The following is a 23,016-nucleotide window of genomic DNA, read 5'->3' on the forward strand; positions in this document are numbered from 1 at the left end:
CAAACTGAAACACAGACACTTCCATCTGAACATGAGGAAAAACTTTTTCACTGTGAGGGTGACAGAGCACTGGAACAGGTTGCCCAGAGAGGTTGTGGACTCTCCTTCTCTGGAGATATTCAAAACGTGCCTGGACGCGATCCTGTGCAATGTGCTCTAGGTGACCCTGCTTGAGCAGGGGGGGTTGGACTAGATGATCTCCAGAGGTCCCTTCCAACCTCAACCATTCTGTGTGATTCTGTGTGAACTGTGTAACTTACCAACATGCAAGATCCCATTTGACTGCCAGCACAAGGAGAACTTCCTCGTTGTCAGAGGGTTGCAGTGGAAGGAACAATCTCCGTATAGATGACTTACTGTTTCTTGGGAAGGCCAGTTAAGCCTGAACATGCAAATAGTAGTTGGGGCAGAGGCAGATCAGTATGGATACAGGTGAACGAGCAAGGATTCCATCATTTTGAGACACCTGAACATTCTCTATCATCTTCTTGTTGCTGAGTTACATAATTAACAATAAGGTTCACAGTGATTGTGAATATATGAACACAGGGCTTCCTACAGCAAAAACAGTGAGGCTTCAGGTGGTAAAGCATTAAAAATTGAATGCACATTAAGCGTTCAAGCTTAAGCATATTAAGGTCTTGCTTTTTAGATAGTAAAAAATGCTTTTGTTGACAGGACCGCTTAATCCTTTGAATTAGGTACTTCTGATGCTGTGTTCTCTAACATGAATAAACAGCTAGTGTTAGCTATTATTCTTCTGTTGATAAAGAGACCTATTGGTTTAACTTTGGCTTTTCTACACTTTGATGGTAAAGAAATCCTTGTCAAAGGCAACTTTGAAACAGCTCAGGTAGCTCTTTGGTAACTAAATTGTTGAGTTACTACTACAAAGGATGGTGCTTTAGGTGCTTAGGGTGCTTTAAATCAGCAGGTATGAAAACAGAGAAAGTCATCTGAGATTTAATACTGTTCCTGATTACATAATCTTCACTAAAAGATTTTTTTCAGTAACTTTCAGCAGTAATGTGTCACAWACCTCTGCATATAATGAGCTTATGCAAATCTTGCTACTTCTTTATCAAAATTGTGAATGGTGAAATCATAATTCTAGCAGTTTTACTGGCCAGAGGAATCTGCTTCCTCCTGCAAAAGGTTGCCTTCTTGATTCTTTCTTTATATCTGACTGTAATTAAAAAAAAAAGGCATGATTTTTGGATGGGTTTTGGTTTGGGTTTTTTTTTTTTTTTTTTTTTTGCTTTTAAAATAAATAGTTCCTTAATGTAAATCAGGTCTAGTGTACAATAAAATAACATAGTCTTCACTTGAAGCTGATATGACTTTCAGGTCAGCTTGTGTGTTACACATCAAAAGGGCATCCAAGTGATTGTCAAAAGGCGGCAAAACCAAAAAGAGCCAACGCTGGCCCATGAGCTGTGGTTAACTTGTTATAGGACCATACTGAGGTGAAGAGCTTTAGTGGGATTAGAACAGTTACAGGTATAGCAAGGCTACCTAGAGAGACAGAATCTAACAGGAACTTTTGCTGCACTACAAACTTCTTTCACTGTGCAAGTTAACACAGATACATCGAGCTTGTTCATCTACAGATGGTTTATCCTAGAGCTGCCTTCTTGGCTTTTTTCCCCCTTCCTTTAAGGGAGCACTGCCTGCAGAATGAGGGGCATTTTCTACCCAGTTTAGCCCATAATTGGTTCTGCATAGGCTGTTTACACAAAACTGACAATGCAGGGGAGAAAGGAAGCAACAAGATGCAATTTTGCAAAAATTAATAAACTTGATAGACAAAGATTGGGGGGGCAAAGATCTATGAATCAGAGAGGGATTTCTACAGTATCAAGAGATAAGTGAGTTTTCTGGAAGGCTGTCTGAAATCTGTACTTATGGGGGGAGAAGACAAGGAAAAAATCAGATTCTCTGGATATATTATCTCAGTCATAAAACCCTGCAGTATCCTGAAGTCACCAAAAATCAGTTCAAGATCTGGCCTTATTCTCCCATCTTGCAATGATCTTCAGACCTGATTCTGTCTGTTAAGCAAATTTGAGAATAAGCATAGAGATAGAGTTTGTCTGGCATAAAGAAATCTTGTATTTAAAAGCCCTCTCTGCTATAAAAGTGACAAGTTGAACCTGTACAATTCTTATGGTCAGTCCTGTCTGGATGGAGGCAGACTGGGTTAAAGTTTAAGTCTTGATTTCTCACTCTAGCTGAAGTGTATGCTTGCAATTAAGAATTTTGAAATTGGACAGTAAATCCTACCAAGGAGACAGTTCAAACAAGATACATATATGGATCAGATAAAATTATGATGCTTTCAACTTCTTATCTCATTGTCAATTATAAAAGCATTAAAGCTTTGGAGGCAGTTTTAAAGCCCTAAAAACCTTTGGTACCATAACAAAAATGTTGAAGAATTGGATGATATTTAAAGGTGGACCTAGAGGCCTTACTATGTGCAGGAGCTTAAGTGCCCTAGCAGGAAGCTAAGAGCCTACCTTACTTATGCTTCATTTCCCCAGCTACGAGGTAATGTGACTTCAGTGACTCTGACAGAATTAAATCAAACCGGTTTTTATATTTTGTGCAATGTTATTTAACCTGTTGCATATGGGGGAAACTGAAGAAGGAGGAAAACTGGAGCTCTCCAGTTTCATACATGATTTTGTTTTGTGGATGTGTCAGGCACTTATATCTGTACCAGCCTGAAATGCTAGGTAACTTCTGTGATAGAAGGAAATAGAGTGGGGCAATTCTGCTGATGCTATCACGAAAATCTATGGAAACAAAATCCTGGTTTTCTTTTTCTTCCCACTCTAGATTGAACAATAATTCTGCTCTGCATACCACAGATACCTATTTAATCAGTCTTCTATTTATATATACATATATAAAATAGATACAGTGAACTCTGTGTTAGTGCCTCTATTAATGTATATTCAGAACACTAGTATTAAAATTTTAACAATTCACTACACAGAAAAGGCAATTTACTCAATAAAAGTAGGGGTAGGGTATTTTTCCCTTGTGTTAATAGCCAGCCTAACTGGCAGTCACTTCCTTCTGCCACGCATTCCCTTACAGCATGTGTCAGAGCTTACCTTGATCCTCTAGAGCCCTGTAACTACTCAGACCTAAGCTGATTTTGCTGAATCCTCTGGTATTTCATTCCTTCAGTCCTTCTSCATCTTCCATTCTAACCACAGCAAATGCTTCAGAACTTAGCAGTAACCTGCTCCTGAAATGAAGGGTGGTTTGAATAAATGAGTGGTACCATATTCACCATCAGCTTTCCAAAGCAGAATGTGTTTTTTATGTGCGACCAAATAAAAGATTTGGTGCAGAGAACATTTGGATTGCGCATATTCTCTTTGCTCTTCTGCCAAAGTCCAGGAAATATGAATTTCACTGGGTGTTGGGGGAAGAGGTAGGTGGTGGAAATCAAGATGTTCCTGAGTCAGGTAGTATCATTACAAGTGCCTGTTTACACCAATCAGGTGTCTATCCTTCAATAAATAAATATCTTCATCATCTTCAGTCCTTCCACCTAAAAGCACTTTTTTTCTCAGGAGTCATCAACATAGTTAATGGACAACTGTAGTTGGAAAACAGCCACTCACCACTTCAGATTAGGATTCTTGGTAAAAAGATTTTCTGAATTCTGCATCTAATAGACAATGGTTCTGATTGGAATAACTTCAAGAAACAAGATTTGTATTTAATCCTGATTAAGTCCAGGACCTGTGGTGCAGAGGTCTGACATACTAAAGAGAGGCACAGTCTCGTCCTTCTTGGCACCGCAATTCACTAGGCTTTTACTGGTGCATGTTTTAGGCATGCTACTTGGGATTAAGTAGGAAGCTCTATTTCTTTGATTAATCTTTCCATTGGAGTTGATCCCCTAACACTAGCAATGTTTTCTCTCCCTGCTGCAGCAACTTAAATCTTGATACTGCATGAGTGAGCTCTGAGAGCTCCCCAACTACGTGAATTCTCCAGAATGGGCCTTGCAAAGCAATTTAAGGTTAGAAATGCCACCTGTTACAGGCCTGGATTTACTGTAATCAGAGACTACTCCCAAAAAGGTCCCCATTTTCTCAAATTACTTTTTATGATGTAAGTGGACACTTTAATTCAAATTGTTTCAAATGTGTTCTGTCTCCGCTTCCCTTGCCTCCTTCCCACTTTCCTTTTAATCAAGTACTGCTTTCCTTGCAGTTAAAGGGAAATGCCAGATCTTATGTCCCATTATATCAATTAGTCAGCTGCCTTATCAGCATCGTGGCAAATGATACAAAGAGCACCATCACACCTTTGCAGTGAAAAGCCACGGGAGGGCTACAAAGTCTGGCTGGGAAATGCTGCAAGTCTTCTCTTACAGAGGTCCAAACTCTTACAGAGTTTAGGTCAGCATGCAGACCTAAAGACGATCTGTAATGCCAGTGCTAGCAGAGAAGGTGAGTCCATATACAGATTCCCCCTATTTTCATGTGAAAAATTGAAACCTTGTGAAAATCCTTGTATACATTACTCTGAGGGGGTCATCATTTGCATTTGGGATCCTGTCTCTTCTGAGACACAACTCTATGTCTTTCACAGTGCCCCCCCCCCTTTTTCAAGGGTTTCTTCTGTCCTTCAAGACAGAGGGAGCAGCACCCAAAAAACCAACACACAATTCTTCAGCAAGGCAGGCAGAGGTTTCAGCTTACCATTAGCCTCACTGCTATCACTCAGGCAACTGCACACACTGCGAGTCAATGTAATACGACTACTTCTGTGAAGGAAAGCTTTTAGTCCCTCTTAACTTCTGTAGGACGCTATTAATAACGACGGATACAAGCTGTATCCAAATGAAAATGCAGCTGGCAGGGTTACAATTTCTTAGGATATGGCATTTGAAACAAATACTGTCATGTTTTTGGCTACGCTAAGACTGCAAGATGCATGTGTAGTTGGAGTACCCTCTGAAGTACCTGGGCAAAAAGGAAGGAATGTTTCCCAAAAATAAAATAATGTGACACATTTCATAGATTTCTCAGTTGCTGAATCAGAATCGAATGTAATCACTAAAAAATAAGGAAACAAGTTAGGCCAATATAATGGGCTTGTTGCTCATTATATAGTAAGAGCAGTATATCCACGCCAAATAGTCTATTTCCTACATAACCTGCTAAAGAAACTTCTCTAATCAAGTCACGTTACAGCTGACAATAGCTATCCTGAGATGCATACATTTTTATAGCTCTGAGCAGTCTTTAAAATGTTCCATACATTATCTGAGCATTCAGAAAACAAAAATGATACCCTGGGCAGGCTAACTGGTTGAGTCACATTGTATTGATAGGGACCTTGGGTGACACATGGTCTAGGCCGAACTTGAAGTCAGCAGATGACATAAAACAGAGACTGCAGTACAAAACATGGGTCCCAAACATACTACACTGTCACACCTGTAAGTGGAAGGTTGGTTAATCCTGTCTCTTGCCACTGTTAGAGAGATTTGCAACTGAAAGTACCTAAGTTTTTGCTCTGGTGGTTTTCCAGAGGGGAACCAGATTCGGACAAATGAGAAGAGACCGCCAAGCTAGAATGACAGCAGAAGTTGAAAATTCCAGCCCATGGGCTGGAGCAAAGGTATTTTCCCTATCTGCATATACCTCACATTTTTCCATCAAACTCACCACATGGCTGCCCTGCATCTCAGGTTATAAACGGAGATGTGGATTTGCAAAGTGGCTTGGGATATGAATGAGGATGCATGCAAGGGGCTTGCCCAGGAGGGGAAGGATATCTCTTCCAGAGCTCCCCAGGGTGCAGATGCCTCATCTCCCCAGTACAACAGGGCAGCTGTGATATGTGGAGCTGCAAAGTGGCTCTGTAAGAGGGTGGTTTCATGAGTGCTTCAGAAGTTGTCAGACAGGTTATATGGGGCTGCACAGAGGAAGGAGCAAAATAAATCAAGTGATCACACATGTTACACAATATTACTTTCTTTACTCTTCTCCATTTTCTCCAGATTTCCTGAAGTTAGTGCTGCTTCTTCAAAAACGTGTGCAAACCTTGCTCCATTAGGAAAGGGTTTTCCTCAGGTCATATAACAAATCATGCCCTTCAAAAAAAAAAAAAAAAAAAAGATTTTTTTTTCCCCACTTACAAAGAGCCTCTTGGTGAGGCCAAATTACTGGATTTACATGAGGCACGAGTTTGCAGGAGACTCCAGCTGCACTGTTTTCATTCTGATTAACTCACTTCACGTCTCCAGAAGCACTGCTGGTGTAAGAGTACGAAAACTTCCACAGCGATTCACGCAAAAATGTCCAACTGTGGCAGCATCTTTTCCTCAGCAGTATCAGAGAGAAGCCGAAGAAAAGAAACAGAACAGTTAAGAAAAAGAGCGGGGGTAACTTGTCTTTATCCCAGTACAATTCCTTAATGTCTGGTAATCAACCACACACGCAGTTCCCCGGGCCGGGCCGGCCCCAAGCGCGGGATCGCCTCTGCCTCCTCTTCCATCGGCACCCCATCCTCGGAGACGCAGCGCCACCGCCGCCTGGGGGACGGGGCACCGTGCGGCCGCTTCCCTTCGCCCTCCACCCGCCCTGAGGCTGGGGCGGGCCCTGGCTCGGCACCACGGCGGCGGCCTCCCCTCCGCCCCGCAGCCCTGCCGCTGGCCGCGCCCGGCCGCCGCGCGGGCGGGGGGCGCAGCTGGGGCGGGCGGCCTTTCCCGCTGGGCGCTGCCGGCGCGTAGCAACCCTTAGCTTCGCCGCCATTTTACCCGCGGCGTAACCAGGGCTCCCGCCCGCCAACCGCCGCCGCGCGGGGCCGCCTCGCCCCCCGCTTTGCTTCACAGCCTTTTCTGGAGGGTTTCAAATAAAAGCGGCCGCCGACAAGCCCAGCGGCGCCCCGCTCCGCCTCGTCCTGTCCCTGCGCCCTGGCCCGCCTCACCGCCCCGGCCCGGCCGGCGGCAGCAGAGCCGCCGGGCCCCGCCCCGCAGGCGGCGGCGCCGAGACCTGGGCGCTGCCACCTGCGCCGCCTCCCGCCGGCCCGGCCCGATCCGATCCGATCCGATCCGGTGCGGTGCGGCTGCGCCATGAAGCTGCACTTCAGCATCGCCGCCGCCGAGGAGCTGCGGGAGAGGCGCGGGGGTCGCTACATGGTGGGCGCGGGCGGGGGGCGGCGGGGCCGGGGCTGGCTCGGCGCTGGCGCTGACGGCGGTGTGCTTGCAGCTGTACTCCGTGTGCCTGGAGGGCTTCCTGCTCGGCAAGGCGCGCTACAGCCAGCTGCGCCGCTGGGACGCGCAGGTGAGGCCGCGGCCCGCGCCGCCGGGCTCCGGGCACGGCGCTGCCTGGCGCTGGGCGGGAAGCCGTCGGTGACCGAGGGCGCGAGGCGCCGGGGCGGTGGGGGCCGCGCAGAGGCCTAGGCGGGAGTGCTGAGGAACAGCTCGTGCTGCTGTAGCTATTAGTAATAACGGCGCTTCTGTGCTGAGGTGTGTTTTAAACACAGAGACGAGCGAGGCCTGGTGTTCCCCAGGCAGTGGGTTGCTTGCTGAGCATTCTCCAGGCCAGCACAAATACAAGAAGCAAAGGGATGTTACAGAAAGGTACGGCACGCAGGCTGAGTTGGAAATGCTGGTCAAACAGCAAGAGCCCTAGGTGAGCACCTAGTGCCTGTCTTCATTGGTGTCTGTTTTACTGAGATCTTTAATCCCATACACTGGGGTTATAGAAGGTGCACAGTGGTCGGTTCAGGTGAATTGCACAACTAGCTGCGGATTTTCTTGGACTCAGCTTAGGAAAACCTGGGGTTAGTCTAGTGCTGAATCCCTTCCTCTTTGTGTATGCTGAATTGCATAAACACATACCTCTGGAGTGACCCTTTCCATGCAGGCACATACTATACAGCTACAAAGCAGCTGGAGAACAGGCTTGGAGTAATCCAATGTGAACAGTGGGCACCAGGGACTAAGACATGGTCCCAGCTAGCWGAATCTGTCTCTCTGCATCTCTCTTGTTTCTTGCCAGAGTTGCCTCTCCTTCTGCGCTCCATTCCTCCTCTGGTTTTATTAGGAAGATAAGAGCACAGGACATCGAGCTCCTTTGTGGAAGTGAGCTTACTGGCCATCAGTTTCTGCACAACTTCTGTGGCCTTTGCCAGTCCTTGGCTCCAGTGAAACCTCTCCCAGTTCTCCCATCAGTCTGGCTCCAAGCTGTTATGCCTGCTGAGCAGCCTTAATCTGCCGTGACAATCCTAATCTAGGGTGCTGTTCAGACATTTTTTTCTTGTGCCTGCCTTCGTGCTGTGCTCTCAGTTGCAGTGCTGGGATCATTCAAGACCTATTTTTCAGCCAGGTAGCTCCTAATGGGGATCAGTCCCTTGCACCCACCTCTGCTGTTGTAGTGGCCCAGCCGAAGAGGCAGTGGAGATGGGAAGTAGTCAACAGCAGGGCTGCTCCTGGAAGCAGTGCTTGCTGAGGTGTACTGTTGCCCCCCGGCTCTGCAATTCTTTTCCCTGTGGGAACTCTGACAGTAATATTTTGCTTTGGTTAATATGGAATTTTGGATAAGGCATCTAAACTAATAAGCCAGCTTACATATTTGCTTGCCTTTTGCTTAAGGCTTACTATTTCTTGTTCAGGAGATTCTAACTTCTTTAAGATTCCTCAGCAAAATCTTTCTTTGCATCCCCTGCAACTGGCAATTTGCCTCTTGATGGACTTTGCAACTCATTAGCTGACTTTTGTTTTTAATTCCTTCATTCCCACTGTTGGCAGCTGCTTTGCTTGGTCTTGAGGCTTAGAAGTACACCGCCAGTCTCTTAAGTGTCTTCCTGATATTTATATGAAGTTGCTTATCTATAGTTATCATGTCCTGCTCTTCTTGTTTTACTTGAAATCCTCTGTTAAGCTAGAAAAATACACACAAAAATACAGGAAGTCTTAAACTCCAGTATACAATAACTTCACCTTCCTGACCAGATCACACACAGAATGATACTGTGATGGATGCAGGACATACATTAGAAATAAGCTTCCCTTGTGGACAGATTTTTGCATGGTTATTCTTGACAGTATTTCTTGAACGCTTCTCTGAAAGATGTCTCTGGCCTCTTGGATCTGATGCTGGACTAGATGTGCCCCTGATCTGCTCCAGTGTGACAATTTCTAAAGTACTGCTATCCCACCTCTAGAAGTTCCTCTCTTAAATTGAAATACAGAATCAGAATATACAGTTTTTGCATATGGTGCTGTGCCTTACCCATCCCTTTTTTCTTGCTGTTCATTTTCCTGCTCCCCCAGTCTTTGTGCTGCGTGTGCTTCCAATGTTTAATGTTCCCAAAGTCTGTTTCTCACTGTCTCCAGGGCAGCTGCTCTCAACAAGGGCCCTATGAAGGGAGCAACTGTTCAGAAATTGGTAGTAGGTATCATAGTATAGTGGACCCTATGAGACTTCAGATATACTGTCAGGGAGGAGAGGAACGCTAGGTGAGTGGAAAGACACAGGTGTACTAATGCTGAGCAGTGTGTTTCCTAACCCTTACGTGCTTTATCTCCAAATCAGGTTCACAGCCTTAAGCTAGGTACCTAAGACCTTGTAAACAGGGTGTAGGGAGGTTTGAGCAACCAAGAACTATATCCTAAAAGAGGCCTTGCTTAGAAGGTAGCTAGCCAGTCAGAAATGCTGAGGAGAGCAGTATATCTTCAGCTCTTCCCCTCTCAAGCAGATGGGCACTTGGCTGTGGATTGCCAGAAGGTGCCCGTCTTGGTCTGGGGATTCACTCCCTCCAACTTGCTATGAGAGCTGGGAATTTGTGTCAGCTGTAAGGGGTGCAGAGGTGCCTCTGCCTTCCCCCCATTTTAGCCCTTGCTTTAGGAATTGGAGCCACATTTTGTGAATTCCAGGTTTTGTTCCCTCCTCTGCCTGAACACTTAGGTATTAAACTTTAGCAGCAGCAAGGACAACTGGAGGACCAGTCCCCCTTTGCTCAGATGGACACCATATCTGTTAGGCAGTGTTCCTTATTGCACTTGCTGAACTAAGACTTTTGTAGCCGTTCCCTGCAAATAACCGTGGACAGCTTCAGCAGGAGCATTGATGGCTGGTGGATATGCATTTTAAGAATCTAAACTGTGGCCCAAGAGTTATCCAGCAGCACCTAGGCAGTACTCTGTGCTGTGTCTGTGTTCTCATCTGGCTCCAGCCCCGCTTTGGACTGTGTGCTGACAGTAGCACCCCAATAGAGCTGTGTGTCTCTATTCTGCTTACTGAGTAGTAAAGCTCTTCTGCTAGAATATACGAGTCACTGGGACTTCCTTCTTTGAAAAAGAAAGGTGAGGCTATAGGTTACTTGCATAGTGGTTTGTGCACTCAAAAAATTACTGGATTTCTTCAGGATTTAACACTTGTTAAAGATACAGGCTCTCCTTGTTTTCCAGCTTTGTGAAGTTGTGATTTTTTTGCATTTGGCTTTTCAGTTTGGCAACTGTTTAGCTGCTCATCCCATCATTGTGCCATGCATCACTCTAAACAAATTATTATAATAATAAACCTATATCCTGTTGTAGGACTGGGAAGAAAAGATTATTTCTTGCAAGTGTTGAAGTGTTCACTGGTTTATTTTAAGGCAGGGAGTAAATAGGGAGAGTCTTCTGTATGGCTAATAGTGAAATGTAACACCAGTGGATTCTGCTCATGATGCCAGCCTCTGAGTCAGTTAAGGGGAATCTGTGACTGGTATGAACAGCTGTTGGGGAAATAAATCTAAAAATCTGTTAATCACATACATGCAATGCAATTAATAAAAAGGATTTAAGTGTAGAAAATACTTTTTTAATTTCATTTAGCCAGACATGTACCAGGATAGTCTCATACTTTTGATTGTTTGGGCATTATCTACATACATTTTTTTTCAATTTCACATGACACTTGTTTAAGTATTTTTAATCTTAGAATGGTGCCTCCTCCTTTTTTTTTTTTTTTTTCCTTTAATATTCAACTAACTGGAAAGGCAATGCCCAGAGCCCTGTCTGTTCTGTTTATAATCCATACATAACAGCTTTATAGTGTTGCTTTGTTTTTTCCCAGCTTAGTAGTTTTGACTCTGGTGCTCCATCTAACCTAGGTATCTACACCTGTGATGGAACATGGCCCTGGGTGAAAAAGCTTGTCTATACAGCACAGGCAGGACCTGACACCAGAAAACAAACCTGTGATATTAGCCTAGGTAGGAGATGATTAATTCTGGTTGACTACACTTTAAAACTGGTGAAGTTGCCTGTCAAGGAGAAGAATGTTTATTACAGAAAGATGAAAAAGTACCAACTACAGTATGTGTCTTTACTCCCCTATTTGGAGGGATTATTAGAGTTCAAAGAGTCAAAGTTTAGAGTTTAAAGCTGTCATATTTAGGGAAGCTGCTTTATCTGGGCCTCTAGCTCTTTTAGGAGGAAGTGTTGGAGGGAGACAGATCTTCCACCAGGCTGGAGCCTGCGCCTGGGCTCCCGGCTGCCGTGGTGGGCCCGTTGGGTGGGCCTGGCTCAGCCCCCGGTGCATTGCTCTGAGGGGAGCTGCCCCCGGGGTCTGCCAAGAGGCCACTTGGTCAGGTGTGCGGGGAGGGGGGGGGCAAAGGATCAGCATCACCCCCAGGGCAAGCCTGAAGCCCGAGAGAACTGGTGTGAGGCAGATTTGGGGTAGGGGGCCTGTCTCTTGTGGTTGTGGCAGGGCAGCACATACAAGCAGTCAGCGCCTGGTGCTGCCAGGCACGGCGTGCTTGGTTTGCATTTAAAATGTAACCTGGTCGGTTGGGTTTGTCAAGTTTTGAATACTTGGCTGTGTCCATTCAGCTAGTCTGAAATTTCATGCCAATGGCTGCTAGTCTGACAGGCTCGCAACGCTGTATGCAAATGCACACTTTAAAAACAGTTAATTTTATGGGCATTTTTCTGTAATTTGTTCAGATGTGAAAATGTGTGATAGGTTGGGAGAAACTTATTTTCTCTGTACCCTGAATCCTGATAAGAAACAGCTGCATTTCAAAAAAAATTTTCCAGGCCCTTGGTGCTGAGATGAATTTATTATTATTATTATTATTTTTTAAGTAGGCCAGATTCTCAGCTGGTGCAAACCAGTGATAACAGATGGTGCTGCTTTGTGCAGGTTAGGTAYGGCCTGAACGCAGAGGGAGGAGAGGACTTCCTTGTTGTGACTGTGGCTCTGGCTTTCCAACTTCTGGCAAATTTTTTGCTTTCTCTCCCTAATTTGCCTGCCTGGAGAGCTGAGATAATGTTTTTCAGTCCCTGGGGCAACATCACATACATGAAAGATTTCAAGGATGAAAAGCACTCTATACTAGCTATTACTGTTAGCTTTACATAAAACCAAAGCATGTAGTGTTATCTAGCTCTTTGTGCAGCGTATCTCGGAGCAGTTCATGCATATCTAATAATCAACAACTCGGAAATAGCAGTGTGTTGCCAATGTAGAGAAAGTGGAGCTGTGAGAGGGTGCCTTGTTCCCGTTTCTTTCTGACAGGCAGGAAAAGGTATCGCTAATTCTTGCAATAGTAAACTTTTTATTCTATTTTTTTTCTTCAAGCTTCAGCTGCTGGAATCATGTGGAAAACTTAAGAGGCTGGGGCTGGAGGAAAAATGTCATTTTTTACAGGATTTAGTGGCACTAATTGCTGAGTTGAATACTGGTGCTGTAAGTTTAATTAGTAGCAATGTCTCGGCATACTGTAGGAATCTCATTTTGCTACTCACATGCCAGATTGTTTAAATTTAGGCAAAGAAAGGTTTCCAGTTAAACTTACTGTGTTTTGTTATGTTTAGTAATGTGTATATTGGGAAGGTAAACATAACTCATTATTGTCTTGAGGTGATTTTCCTGAACAAAGTATTAAAAATCTGAAATAGTCTACTAGCCTACTGTATTGTGTCAAAATGAAGTCCAGCAGAGTTTAGCGTGGTCTGGCTTCCAAGTACAATAGCTAAATGGAAGCATGCTTCGTGCAAAACTTGCTGGCCCCATTAAACCACAGGTTGGAAAATGCAGTAACAGAGGCTTTTTACACTACTGTAAAAACTCTATTAGACCTGTCTTGTGTTATAGTAAGATAATGTAATTGTGGTTTTTGTCACCCTTCCAGGTCTCTTTATAAATGAGGTAAGGTTTGTACAGAGAGGCTATACTCTTATTAACCAGCTGATGCAGTCGGAGAAAAAAAAGTCAAGCTTTCAAATAGTTTGTGTGCCTGAAAGATTCTCTGGTTATTTTTCTTTTATCAGATCACCTAATATTATTAAGATATTACCTCTCACTAACAAAATAATAAAGCCTCTGAGGTAGCACAAATCAAGGGCAGAAGTTGCTGGCTCTCAAAAAGGGGTTTTTATCTCTGTGGGTATAGATCAAAGAAGCTCCTGTATGGACTGATTGGGAAGAGAAGACATCTGTAACCACATAGAGTTTGTCTATGATGTGTCTTAGACCTAGCTAATAAGGTTAATAAAATGCTGTTTTTCTGACGAGGAGCAAAAGCTCAGAAGAAACATCTCAGTGGTAAGATTGTGAAACCAAGCAAAAGAGAGAGGCTGCTCACATGGGCTTGTCTTCTGGTGGCCCCCTGGGCAAAGGCAGTTGCTTTGCCTTCTCTGGGGGCCCTGGGGCCGGCAGGGAGGTGCCACAGGAGTATCTCTGTGCCCTCCACACATCTCACCTTCAAAATGAGAGAGAGCACCAAAAGCTATCTGGAAACCACTTAACTGATGTGAGCTTTCCTTTGGCTGTTTTGCAGCTGAGGCAGCTCTTCGGGAGCACTGTGCCTGCTTTCCCTCCAAAGTTTTACCTGGCAATGACCAAGTCGATGGCTGATGAGAGACGGTCTCAGCTGGAGCAGTACCTTCAGAACGGTAAGCAGACTCTGTTTTAACAACCTCATCAGCTTTCACACGCAGCAAACCTTTGAGGATGTGCCCACAATTGTGACTTTAGGGTGCTTTACCTTTTACACTAGGTTTGAGCAGGGGGGTACCCAGAGGGCTGGGGCTAAGTGTTGCAGCCCTGTCCTGTCCATTGATTTAACTGGCTCTAGAATGGCAGCGTATCATCTTTCTCCTCTTATTCCTGAGCTGCCTGCCCTTCTGCAGCTTTCACAAACCGTGAGGGTGCAGCTTCATATTAAACTCAAGCCAACTTGTCCTTCTGGTGGCAGCCCATAATCTGGTTGCTCTCTGCTCTGGGTCAGTGAACAGAGCTACCTGGCCCTGCTGTTTCCCTGTGTCAGTTCTGGCAATTGTCAGGCGTGAAAACTCGTGGCTGCAGGGGGGAAGGTGGGAAGCAAAAGAGAAGCCGGTGCTTGGACTGTTAGAAGCATAATGTGGAGCTGGGCTCTGAGGAAACCTCTTCCCTTCAAGGGCTTCCAGGCAGACTTGTGAGAACTATAACAAGATAAGAGTCTGCTCCAGAGATTTAATTTTCTTACAGTGTGGTGTGTTATAAAACAGACCTGCAGGGTCCCTAGAACATGTCTCAAGATTCATATAAGCTGGTTTTGGTTTCTTTTTGTTTTTGTTTTTTGTTTTTGTTTGGGTGGGTTTTTTGTTTTTGTTTTTTTTTTTTTACTAACCAAAAAAGGGTGGTGGTGGGGAAGAGCTTCTGGAGGTTTTGTAGTCTCTGGCATCAGATACTTTGTGCCAAGACTTACAAAATAGAAACCCGAGGTTGGTTTTTAAACTCCTATTTAGCAGATGTATGTATGCTTATACTTTTTTTTTTTTTTAATGGGTATTCAGTAATTCCTTTTTGGAGTCACTGGCCATGAATGATCATGGAGCCCTGTGGCCGTTTACTTGAGAGTCTGACTGTGGCCTTCCTTTGCAACACTGAGAATCTTGCACTGAGAACAGCAACACTGTGTATCTTGCACTGTTCATAGCTTCACAGTGATTAAATGACAGTCTAGTAAAGATAACTGTGCAGAAACTAAAGGATGAGTAGAGTAGTGCTGACTGTTTAACCAACAGTCATATTGTACTTTTTTTTTTAATATAGACACTGGCCATGTTTTTACCTTTTAGCTAAGTTTAATTTCCTCTATCTCCCTTTTCTTCTTGTTTTTCAGTTACTTTAGATTCAAATATTACCAACAGTGATGTCTTCATAGGTTTTTTCCGAAAGCTACAGCAGGTAAGTTTTGAATGTTTCAGCCAAATAATTTGTTGTATGAAAGCTGAATTTTTATCTCACCTCCTGAGTTCAAGGCTTTCTTTGCTATCTTCCTTCCTTGTGTTCTTATAGTACCGATCTTACTTGTAAAGTAGTGAATTCTGATGACTCTCTATGAAACCTAGGTGGTAATAATAGTATTACTATTGTTTTGTCCATGTGCTAACTTGTTTCTCACATGGAAAGAACTGTTTGCTTTGTTTTTATATCCTGTGGCATATCTGATGAATCTCTTACCTCTAAACAGTTCCCAGAAGAGTCTTTGTGAGAGCTCAATAGAAGGATTACACACATTCTTGGATTTTGCAACTGTAAATGCTTTTTGGTTGTGTCAGTACTTTGGACTGATAAGTGTATTGATGACTGCAGTGAAAATGTCAGCTTCTCTTATCTTGTAACTGTAGTGATGGGCACAAGCTGGCATGGATTTGGGTTGTTGCAACCTGGATGACTTTCAAAATCCATTTTAATGTGCTCCATGACTTGTGTGAGTTTTCTTTGGCAGGGGTGGGGAACTGGAATATCAGACTAGGAGGAGAGGGGAGGAGAGGGGAGGAGAATAATCACCAAATTTTACAAGCATTTATCTCTCTGCACTTACTGTAATCCTAACATTGTAGCAAACAGAAAACCAGAAAACAAAGCATGGCTCCCAAAGGACTTACAGGCGTGTTGACCTGGTTTTGCAGATGGATGTAAGCTCTGCCCATGCTACCTGGATGCAGACTGGCTTCAACCAGACACCCGCTGAGTCTGTTAGCACAGCATGGAGCTGAAAGTAGTGAGCGCTACTGAGAGCCAGGTTATTTAGCTTCAGCTCACTCCTGGGCTAATGCAGCTGCTAGACTTCCTTTTGGTCTGCAGCATGGATAGCTCTTGCTTGTGTCTGACTGCTCTGAAATGTGCTTATCTCCCTCTGCTGCTGTTATGGGTCTTTTGGGGATGATACTGTTCTGGAGCGGGTGGGTGGGATGTGACTCCAGCAGCCTTTTCAGGAAGGGGACACTGCTTTAGTTTTCTGGGAAGCATCTGGCATGCTGCTAGTGCTGCTGTATCCTCACTTGCAGGGAGCTGTTCCAGAGAGCAGAGAAGTTCTGAGGGACCACGTCACAGTTTTTTGTCTTGATTCTTCTTCACTGCCTATGTGCAATTAAGGTGTATAAGGAGAGTTCTGGAAGGCTGTAGAAAATGGTGTGAAGAAAAATTCCTAACAAATTCTAGAAAGGTTTTCCAGACACACACACACACACACTGTAAATAAAAAGTTACAATTTGCATATAGTCTCTTTAATTCTGACCTTAGTAAAGCACTCAAGTCAGTGAACAAAGAAGTCCTTTCTGACTAGGGATTTCTTTAGTGAGAAGCACTGTCTCTTCAGTTGGGATCCAATGCCTTTTGTGGCCCTTAAGATTGCTCACAGCAATTACCACTGAGTCTTAATCAGTCTTGATTAGACTGGCAACAAGTCTCTAAAGAAAGTTAAATGAATCAGGAATGCCTGTAGTTTTCCTTCAAACACTGCCATCTGTTTTCTTTCTGTCAAAGTTCTGGCAGGAAATAAGTCTTCACAATACACACTTGCAGTGTTTGAAAATGTCTTTTAGCATGAAAGTGTTGTGGATTTTTTTCAACATACCATCAGAAACAATGTCTTATATTCAGGTTTCATTCTTTACTACAGGCACTTTTGAAGGAGGGATTGTTTCTAAAGGTGACTCTTGATAAGTACATGGACAGTATGTACTTGATTTACAGTTATGTATATATGTGTATGCTTTTTAAAGCATGTGATGACTATGCTGCCAAAAGCAGCCAGTTATTTTGGAGAGTTCAAGATAGGCACTGAATTATACAGTAAGTGTTAGTGGAAGATTAGTACATTCTCAAGACATAAAACCAAATTTCTGTTCCACAGTAAAATGGATTTTCTTATACAATGTTTAAGTTCCTGCTTGGCAAAGACAGCAGTTCTCCAGCTTTTTTTGTTTATAATTTAACTTATAATGGTTGTGCTTACGTAAATTATTGCTTCATAATACAAATAGCAGTAGTGCTGTATGTGGTCTTTCATTATGGTAAAGAACAAACTCCTGAGATCAAATAATCTTGCAGAAGACAGGATTACATCCACTGTCATTAGCTGTGCGCAAGTGCCTTTAATTGGTGTAACTGACAGCTGAATAAATATTCATTTTGGCTGTTAAGGAATCTCACTTAACAAGCTGGCTTTGTTGTGCACGTTCCAGTTCTTAATAGTATACTAAGTGACTTGTGAAATGTTTTATGGCAGAGTGACAAAACTTCTGTAACAGTTTTGAAAGATGTGATGTAGGTTCATATTTAAAGCACCCCTGTATAGTCCCTTCCTTCTCCATTGTTGAACGTATGGAATGGCATCACTTAAGTGTTTCATGCAATGTTCAGGAGTGAAACATAATTAGGGCAGGGTATTACTGCTACRTAGTGTTAAAACCAGGCATTCCCCTTAAACTTACTCTGTCCATGTTACACCACAAAAGGGATGATTAATAAATGATTCAAGAGCAAGCCATCACTAAAATGATGAAATAGTGTGCTCCCTTTTTGTCAATGAAGTGGACTAGCTTCAACCAGTCAGTCTTGGCTACCTGGGCCATGTTAGTGGGTGCTTGTACAGGCAGCCTGCCAGCTGATGTGGGAGGAGTGCAGGGACAGATCTGCCTGCAAGTCAAACCTGGGCAGCTTTTATAATAGTGTTTCAGTTTTAATAGAATAAGATGATGAGAAATCCATAGGCGAATTAGACTGTTAGACTAGTTTTTGTTTAAATTCTACTGCTAATTTTTTTTCACCTTCACTTCTTTCTTTCTTTCTTTCTTGATGAGAAGAAGTAGAGCTGTCCTCTTGGATAGTCTGCTAATGCCTGCAGATGCTGCTTTTCCTCTGCGTGTCCTAAAAACAGCAGAATTTCAGCTTCTAGCTGGAGACTTGTGTATATATCATTGACTAAAATAGTAGGTACAAAGAAAAAAATCGACCTGAATTTAAGGCCGCCTTGGTTACTGTCCTATGTTTTGCTTTCAAATGGAGTTGCAAAGGGTGTGCTGAGACCAGGACCCTGGTGGGGGAGCACTGTGTGGGGACTATGGCCTTACTGCACCTGCCTGATGCCATGTTGAAGGTAACTCAGCCTTTATCTGCGCTCAGCATTGCACCAACCTGCTGTATCCCCCGTAATTGTATCTGACAGGGCAAGCTTTTCAAGTGGAGACAAGCCCACGGAGGCTAGCCCTGCTTTCTAGGCCCATGTTTTTGCTCAGCACCCCGTTTACCTGTTGCAGAGGTTGTTGCTGTTGGCTCCTTACAGCAGGCCTGCCCTGGCTGTTTCCCCAGCAACCTCATTTCATAGGAGGAGTTGTCAGGGAGCAGCAGGCCCCTGACACATAGGGAAGCAGTTTGGCACAATGGATGTCTTACTCAAAACAAGCATCATTGAAATATTTACCAACACTACTATGCAGCAGAGTTTAACAACCTGACCCATACCCCCTGCCCCTCCAAATTGTGTGTGGCCAGTCACCACACTGGAGAGATGGATGCAGTACATACATGCTATTCCAAGCCCATATGACAAATGGCTTAGTTTTTGTAAGAGGTCATTGGCAGGATGAGACTGTTGAAGTTGTTTTGTCTCCTGCCCTTTTCCATCAGGAGAAAGTGTGTGAGCTGGTGCATATATCCCTGTCAGTGTCATTTTGATGAAGTTCATCAATACCTTTGAATGTAACTTAAATTCACAGCCAGTCTCTGTGTACAGATATTGGGCATCCATAGAGTAATGTGGTGTATTTGGGATACAGCTGTGAGGGCAGTCAGTTGTGATACATTTATGAATAAAGCTATGAGAGATCTTACTCTGTGACAGCAGAATCTGGAGTGATCTGGAGGCTGGCCCTTCCGGTCTGTTGCTGATAAACAGCAGTCTTTGTTATGAGCAGAAGGATTCAGGTGTCACCGAAAGAACAGATAGAAAGTTTCTGAGTACTTGAGCAAATGGAGCCACGTGGTGCCTGGTGACACGAAACAGGATTCCTCTGTGGCCTTTATCAAAGGGCTGCCATGTAAGGCTGTTTTCCTTTCCAGGAGCAAATATGAGGCTCAGGAGTGAACACCATGGAAAGAGCTGTGGTGTGTATGTTATTGAGAGTATAGGTAAAGCGTAGCCCAGAAATCTGCAGATGTTACTGGGAATCAAAGCTGTTCTGACCACTGGCTACACTGTCTCAGAACGGAGCCTGGAGCTCTGACCGTGCAGCCTGGGCTTCCCTGTGCACTTGCACAACTTACTTTTCAATCTCCCCATTTGTGTACACAGCAGAGGAATTCACACATGTAACATTCCTCTATACTTGCTAGCAGTAACTCACAAATGTTTGATGTGTATGTACACAGATGGCTGTTGGGCTGAGAGTCTCTGACTTCAGCATGGCTCTAAAAATGTTACTTCTTACCTAGCAAACCACCTTGGGATTCTTATTTATGAACTTCTATTTCAAAAGTACAGCTGGCCAGAAATCTGAATTTCATGTGGGAAGCTTCTGTACTTTCAAGCTTTTCTTTTGTGCTGGGGGAAGGTTTCTGGCATAGAAAGTCTGAAGAATTTTAATTCAAAGGTGTCTGTTCTATTTTTGTTTCAATGCTAAGATGCACTTCAGTCCCCTGACCTGCTGTTCTTTTCCAAGAAGTTGTAACTAAGAGCCTTCGTTCTTGCCCTTTCTCCTTTTATGGACCATGCTTCCTAGATGAGTAACACATCCCTTGAGATGTTGTGGAAGGTTGGATTAGTGTTGACTTCTTCTAAAACTAAATCATTTCATTTTCAGTTTCCTAATGGAAAACTGGAGAGAAAAAAAGTCTCTGTGTTATGTTTCCCTTTCCTGCCCCCCTGCCCCCCCCCCCCCCGGGGTAATTACTTTTTTGCAAAAAGTGTTCTTTCCATCAAAACCAAAAAGTGAGAAAAATACTGACCAGCTCTGCTTAACAACTTATTTTTCTGTATTCTTATATTAATAACTGAGCCATGCTTCCTGCTACTGGGGCAGGCAAGTGGGAAGGGGGCAGCAGTTCTAGAGGTTTCAAGAGATTTTACAGGTAATAGTGACAGTGTTAAGGGAAGATTTAAATAAGTAATCTGAAGGAATGCAAGGAAGTATATAATTCTAATTATGTGACACATTCCCTGGGTTTCAGGATCAAAAATGTAGGAAATGTAAAGAGTACTACTGGACATGTATAGTTGCCAAAACATAGTATTTTTAAAAATGTTGCTGCCTGGGCTTTGAGTAGATGAGGCAATGACTGTGCTGCTTCTTTCAAAACTAAAATAGCAGCTTGGGAAAAGATACTGATACTTTCCAATTCAATGCTGCAAACTTCTTTCAAAAATATTGTGTCCATTTTGGAAATGGCTGTAATTGCCATATGTATTCACAAAAGGGATTGTCACTAACAATAAACACTCTTCCCCTTACATTTGGACTAAACTTACTCTGCATTGTCTTGCATTGTTTTAGGAACGTGTATTTAGTTGTCTGTCTTCACTTAGCGCCATCTTCTCCTGCCTTACGGACTGCTCTATTTCCTCCTTTTGTATACAAGCAATTTTTTAATGTCCCAAAGTACTTAGCTGATAAAGGTCTAAACACAAATATTTATAACACTGAATAATGGTGTTCCTGGTATGGAGTTTTTTAACCTTCTGTGGTAAAAGTATAACGAAGGAAGGGGGGGAAAAAAATCCCTTAACCTGACAGTGTAAGATAATTTTTTATTTTTGGTTTGCTGTGCCATAGCCATATTAAGAAGATATTTATTATCAGAAGTTAGAGATAAGAAAGTAGGGAATTTGTCCTCAAGACCATGAAATGAAGCTTTGCATGTAGTTCAGTAGAGGCAAATAAGTGAAATTAAAGCAGTTTTTAAATGGAGACCATGGAAACCACTAGCCAAAGTAGTAAACAGTGTGGTGCTTAATACAGTCATTCTAGCTGGGATTGAGTTTTCTTTTCTCTGATATGTCCTTTCTTGTAGATCCTCAAATTAATCAGCCTACTAATGCATTATGTGGTGTCCTGGCAGAACCCAAAACCAGCTTGGAAGTAGCTGAAAGTTTGGCTCATGCTTTTTCTCATGGACTGTGGAGCAGTGTTGTGGCAAAAGGGGCAGGGTGCAGTGAGGAGTGACTGCCTCTCTCCAAGGGACAGAAGGTTAAGGTGACATGAAGTGACATTAGCCACCCTTGTGCCTGTGACTCTGGGCACCACAGGGGATGAAGTGGCCTCTACCGAGTCCAAGAGAGTTGCGGGAGCAGCGGCGAGGATATCACAGAAGTAGATGCTTAAAGTCCTCTGTGTCCTTTGCCGGGGAGCGCTCAGAAGCAGGGTGAGAATAGCCTCAGACAGTTGTTGAGAGCAGCTGCGTCACTCAGCAGGTCCCTGCTCTGCCTGGCCCCAAACAGCATAAATTGCTCCTCTGCTACATGCCCCTGAAGGAAAGAGGTTGGCACTCCGTCATGCCAGCGTTGTTGTATTGACCTGTGTGCTCTTAACAGAGTTAGTAATAAGCTGCATGTCTCTCATTCTGATGTTCACATCACAAGCTTGTTTCACATACATTTTTATCACATGCAAAATGATGTTTCACACCTGAAATATGTACACCAAAGGCATCTGAGGAAGTGTCTGCTCCTTCCCATTTGAGGAAAGGAGATGATTAGTCAGTTAAGCACAGGAGATGACCCCTGATATAAGAGATGTTTGTATCTCCACAGAAACAAAGCAATGCTTATTTTTTAATTAAGAGTAATGACCAGAACTATCTCCTGGATAAGAAGGAAATTAGCTCTGGGATAAAGATTAAATCTGTGTGGATCCTCAGAAGGACTTCAGACAGGACATTTGCTAATGTAATCCCCTGAGAAGAGGTTCTCTCTAATCCATACAGCCAGATGCGTAGGCATGCAGTTAGGTGAAAATACTGGGTGTCAGGAAAATCTGCAAAAAGTCTCTTTAAATAAGAAAGGCTGCAGTGTAAGCAGTTTTTTAACCTCAAGAGCTTTTTTTCTCATATGTCTTTTTGCAAGCTCTTGTCAATGTGTTCTTAATGTTTAGGTATTATAGAAGAAAATATATTTTATTTGCATCTGATTTGCCCTTGAAATCACTCTTAACTAAGCCAGGTTACCTGGATAATAAGGTTTTTTCTGACCCAAAAGTGTGGTGAATCTATGAACTGAGTTAGTTAACTGGAGTTGTACATCCTGGCCTGTTCTCCAGGGCACCCAAAGGAGCTAATGGAGCATGCAGCATAAATGCTAGCCCCTCCTGGCCCCCCCCCCCCCCACTCATGCTGGCATTGCAGCAGTGAGGAGAGGAGGCAGAGGCCCCCAGCTACCCAGGCATCCAAAGACCCTGCAGCAAGATACCAAGAATACTTGAAACCTAAGGGCTCCCAGGGAGTTTTCTATATTCTCCATCAGGCCAGCAAAGATGGATACAAGAAATTAAGATTTAATGTTGCACACAGCATGTGAGGTTACAGTGTTTCCCTCCACTTTGATTCTCAAGGGGATTACCTCTCCTTACTTAATAAAAATGCTAGAAGGACCATTGCCATCTTCTGATATGGGGCAGTCAGCAGGAAGAGGTTTCTGCCATCTCATCCAGCTGCATCCCTACGGGAATTCAAAAACTAGTATCCCTCCTCTAGCAACAAGAATATTGGCTTCTCATGCAT

At 43.6% G+C, this 23,016-nt stretch overlaps 1 protein-coding gene across 4 annotated transcripts in view; it reads left to right on the forward strand.

Annotated features, from left to right (window-relative positions):
* Nucleotides 1–7,111: 7,111 nt before the first annotated feature.
* SNX31 (sorting nexin 31) overlaps nucleotides 7,112–23,016 on the forward strand; it is a 31,607-nt gene continuing 15,702 nt past the window's right edge. For 2 of the 4 annotated variants that reach the window (XM_026066751.1, XM_026066752.1), the window contains exons 1-4: nucleotides 7,112–7,177; nucleotides 7,248–7,322; nucleotides 13,813–13,927; nucleotides 15,139–15,203. In XM_026066751.1, the coding sequence (XP_025922536.1) occupies nucleotides 7,112–7,177; nucleotides 7,248–7,322; nucleotides 13,813–13,927; nucleotides 15,139–15,203 (321 nt within the window). Of the gene's footprint in view, nucleotides 7,178–7,247; nucleotides 7,323–13,812; nucleotides 13,928–15,138; nucleotides 15,204–15,933; nucleotides 16,045–16,253; nucleotides 18,404–23,016 lie in introns of those variants that run through there. The other 2 variants (XM_026066754.1, XM_026066753.1) reach the window with 2 other exon arrangements.

The sequence above is a fragment of the Apteryx rowi genome, unplaced genomic scaffold, assembly GCF_003343035.1.
Source record: "Apteryx rowi isolate R43461 unplaced genomic scaffold, aptRow1 scaffold_247, whole genome shotgun sequence".
NCBI classification, from domain to species: Eukaryota; Metazoa; Chordata; class Aves; order Apterygiformes; family Apterygidae; genus Apteryx; species Apteryx rowi.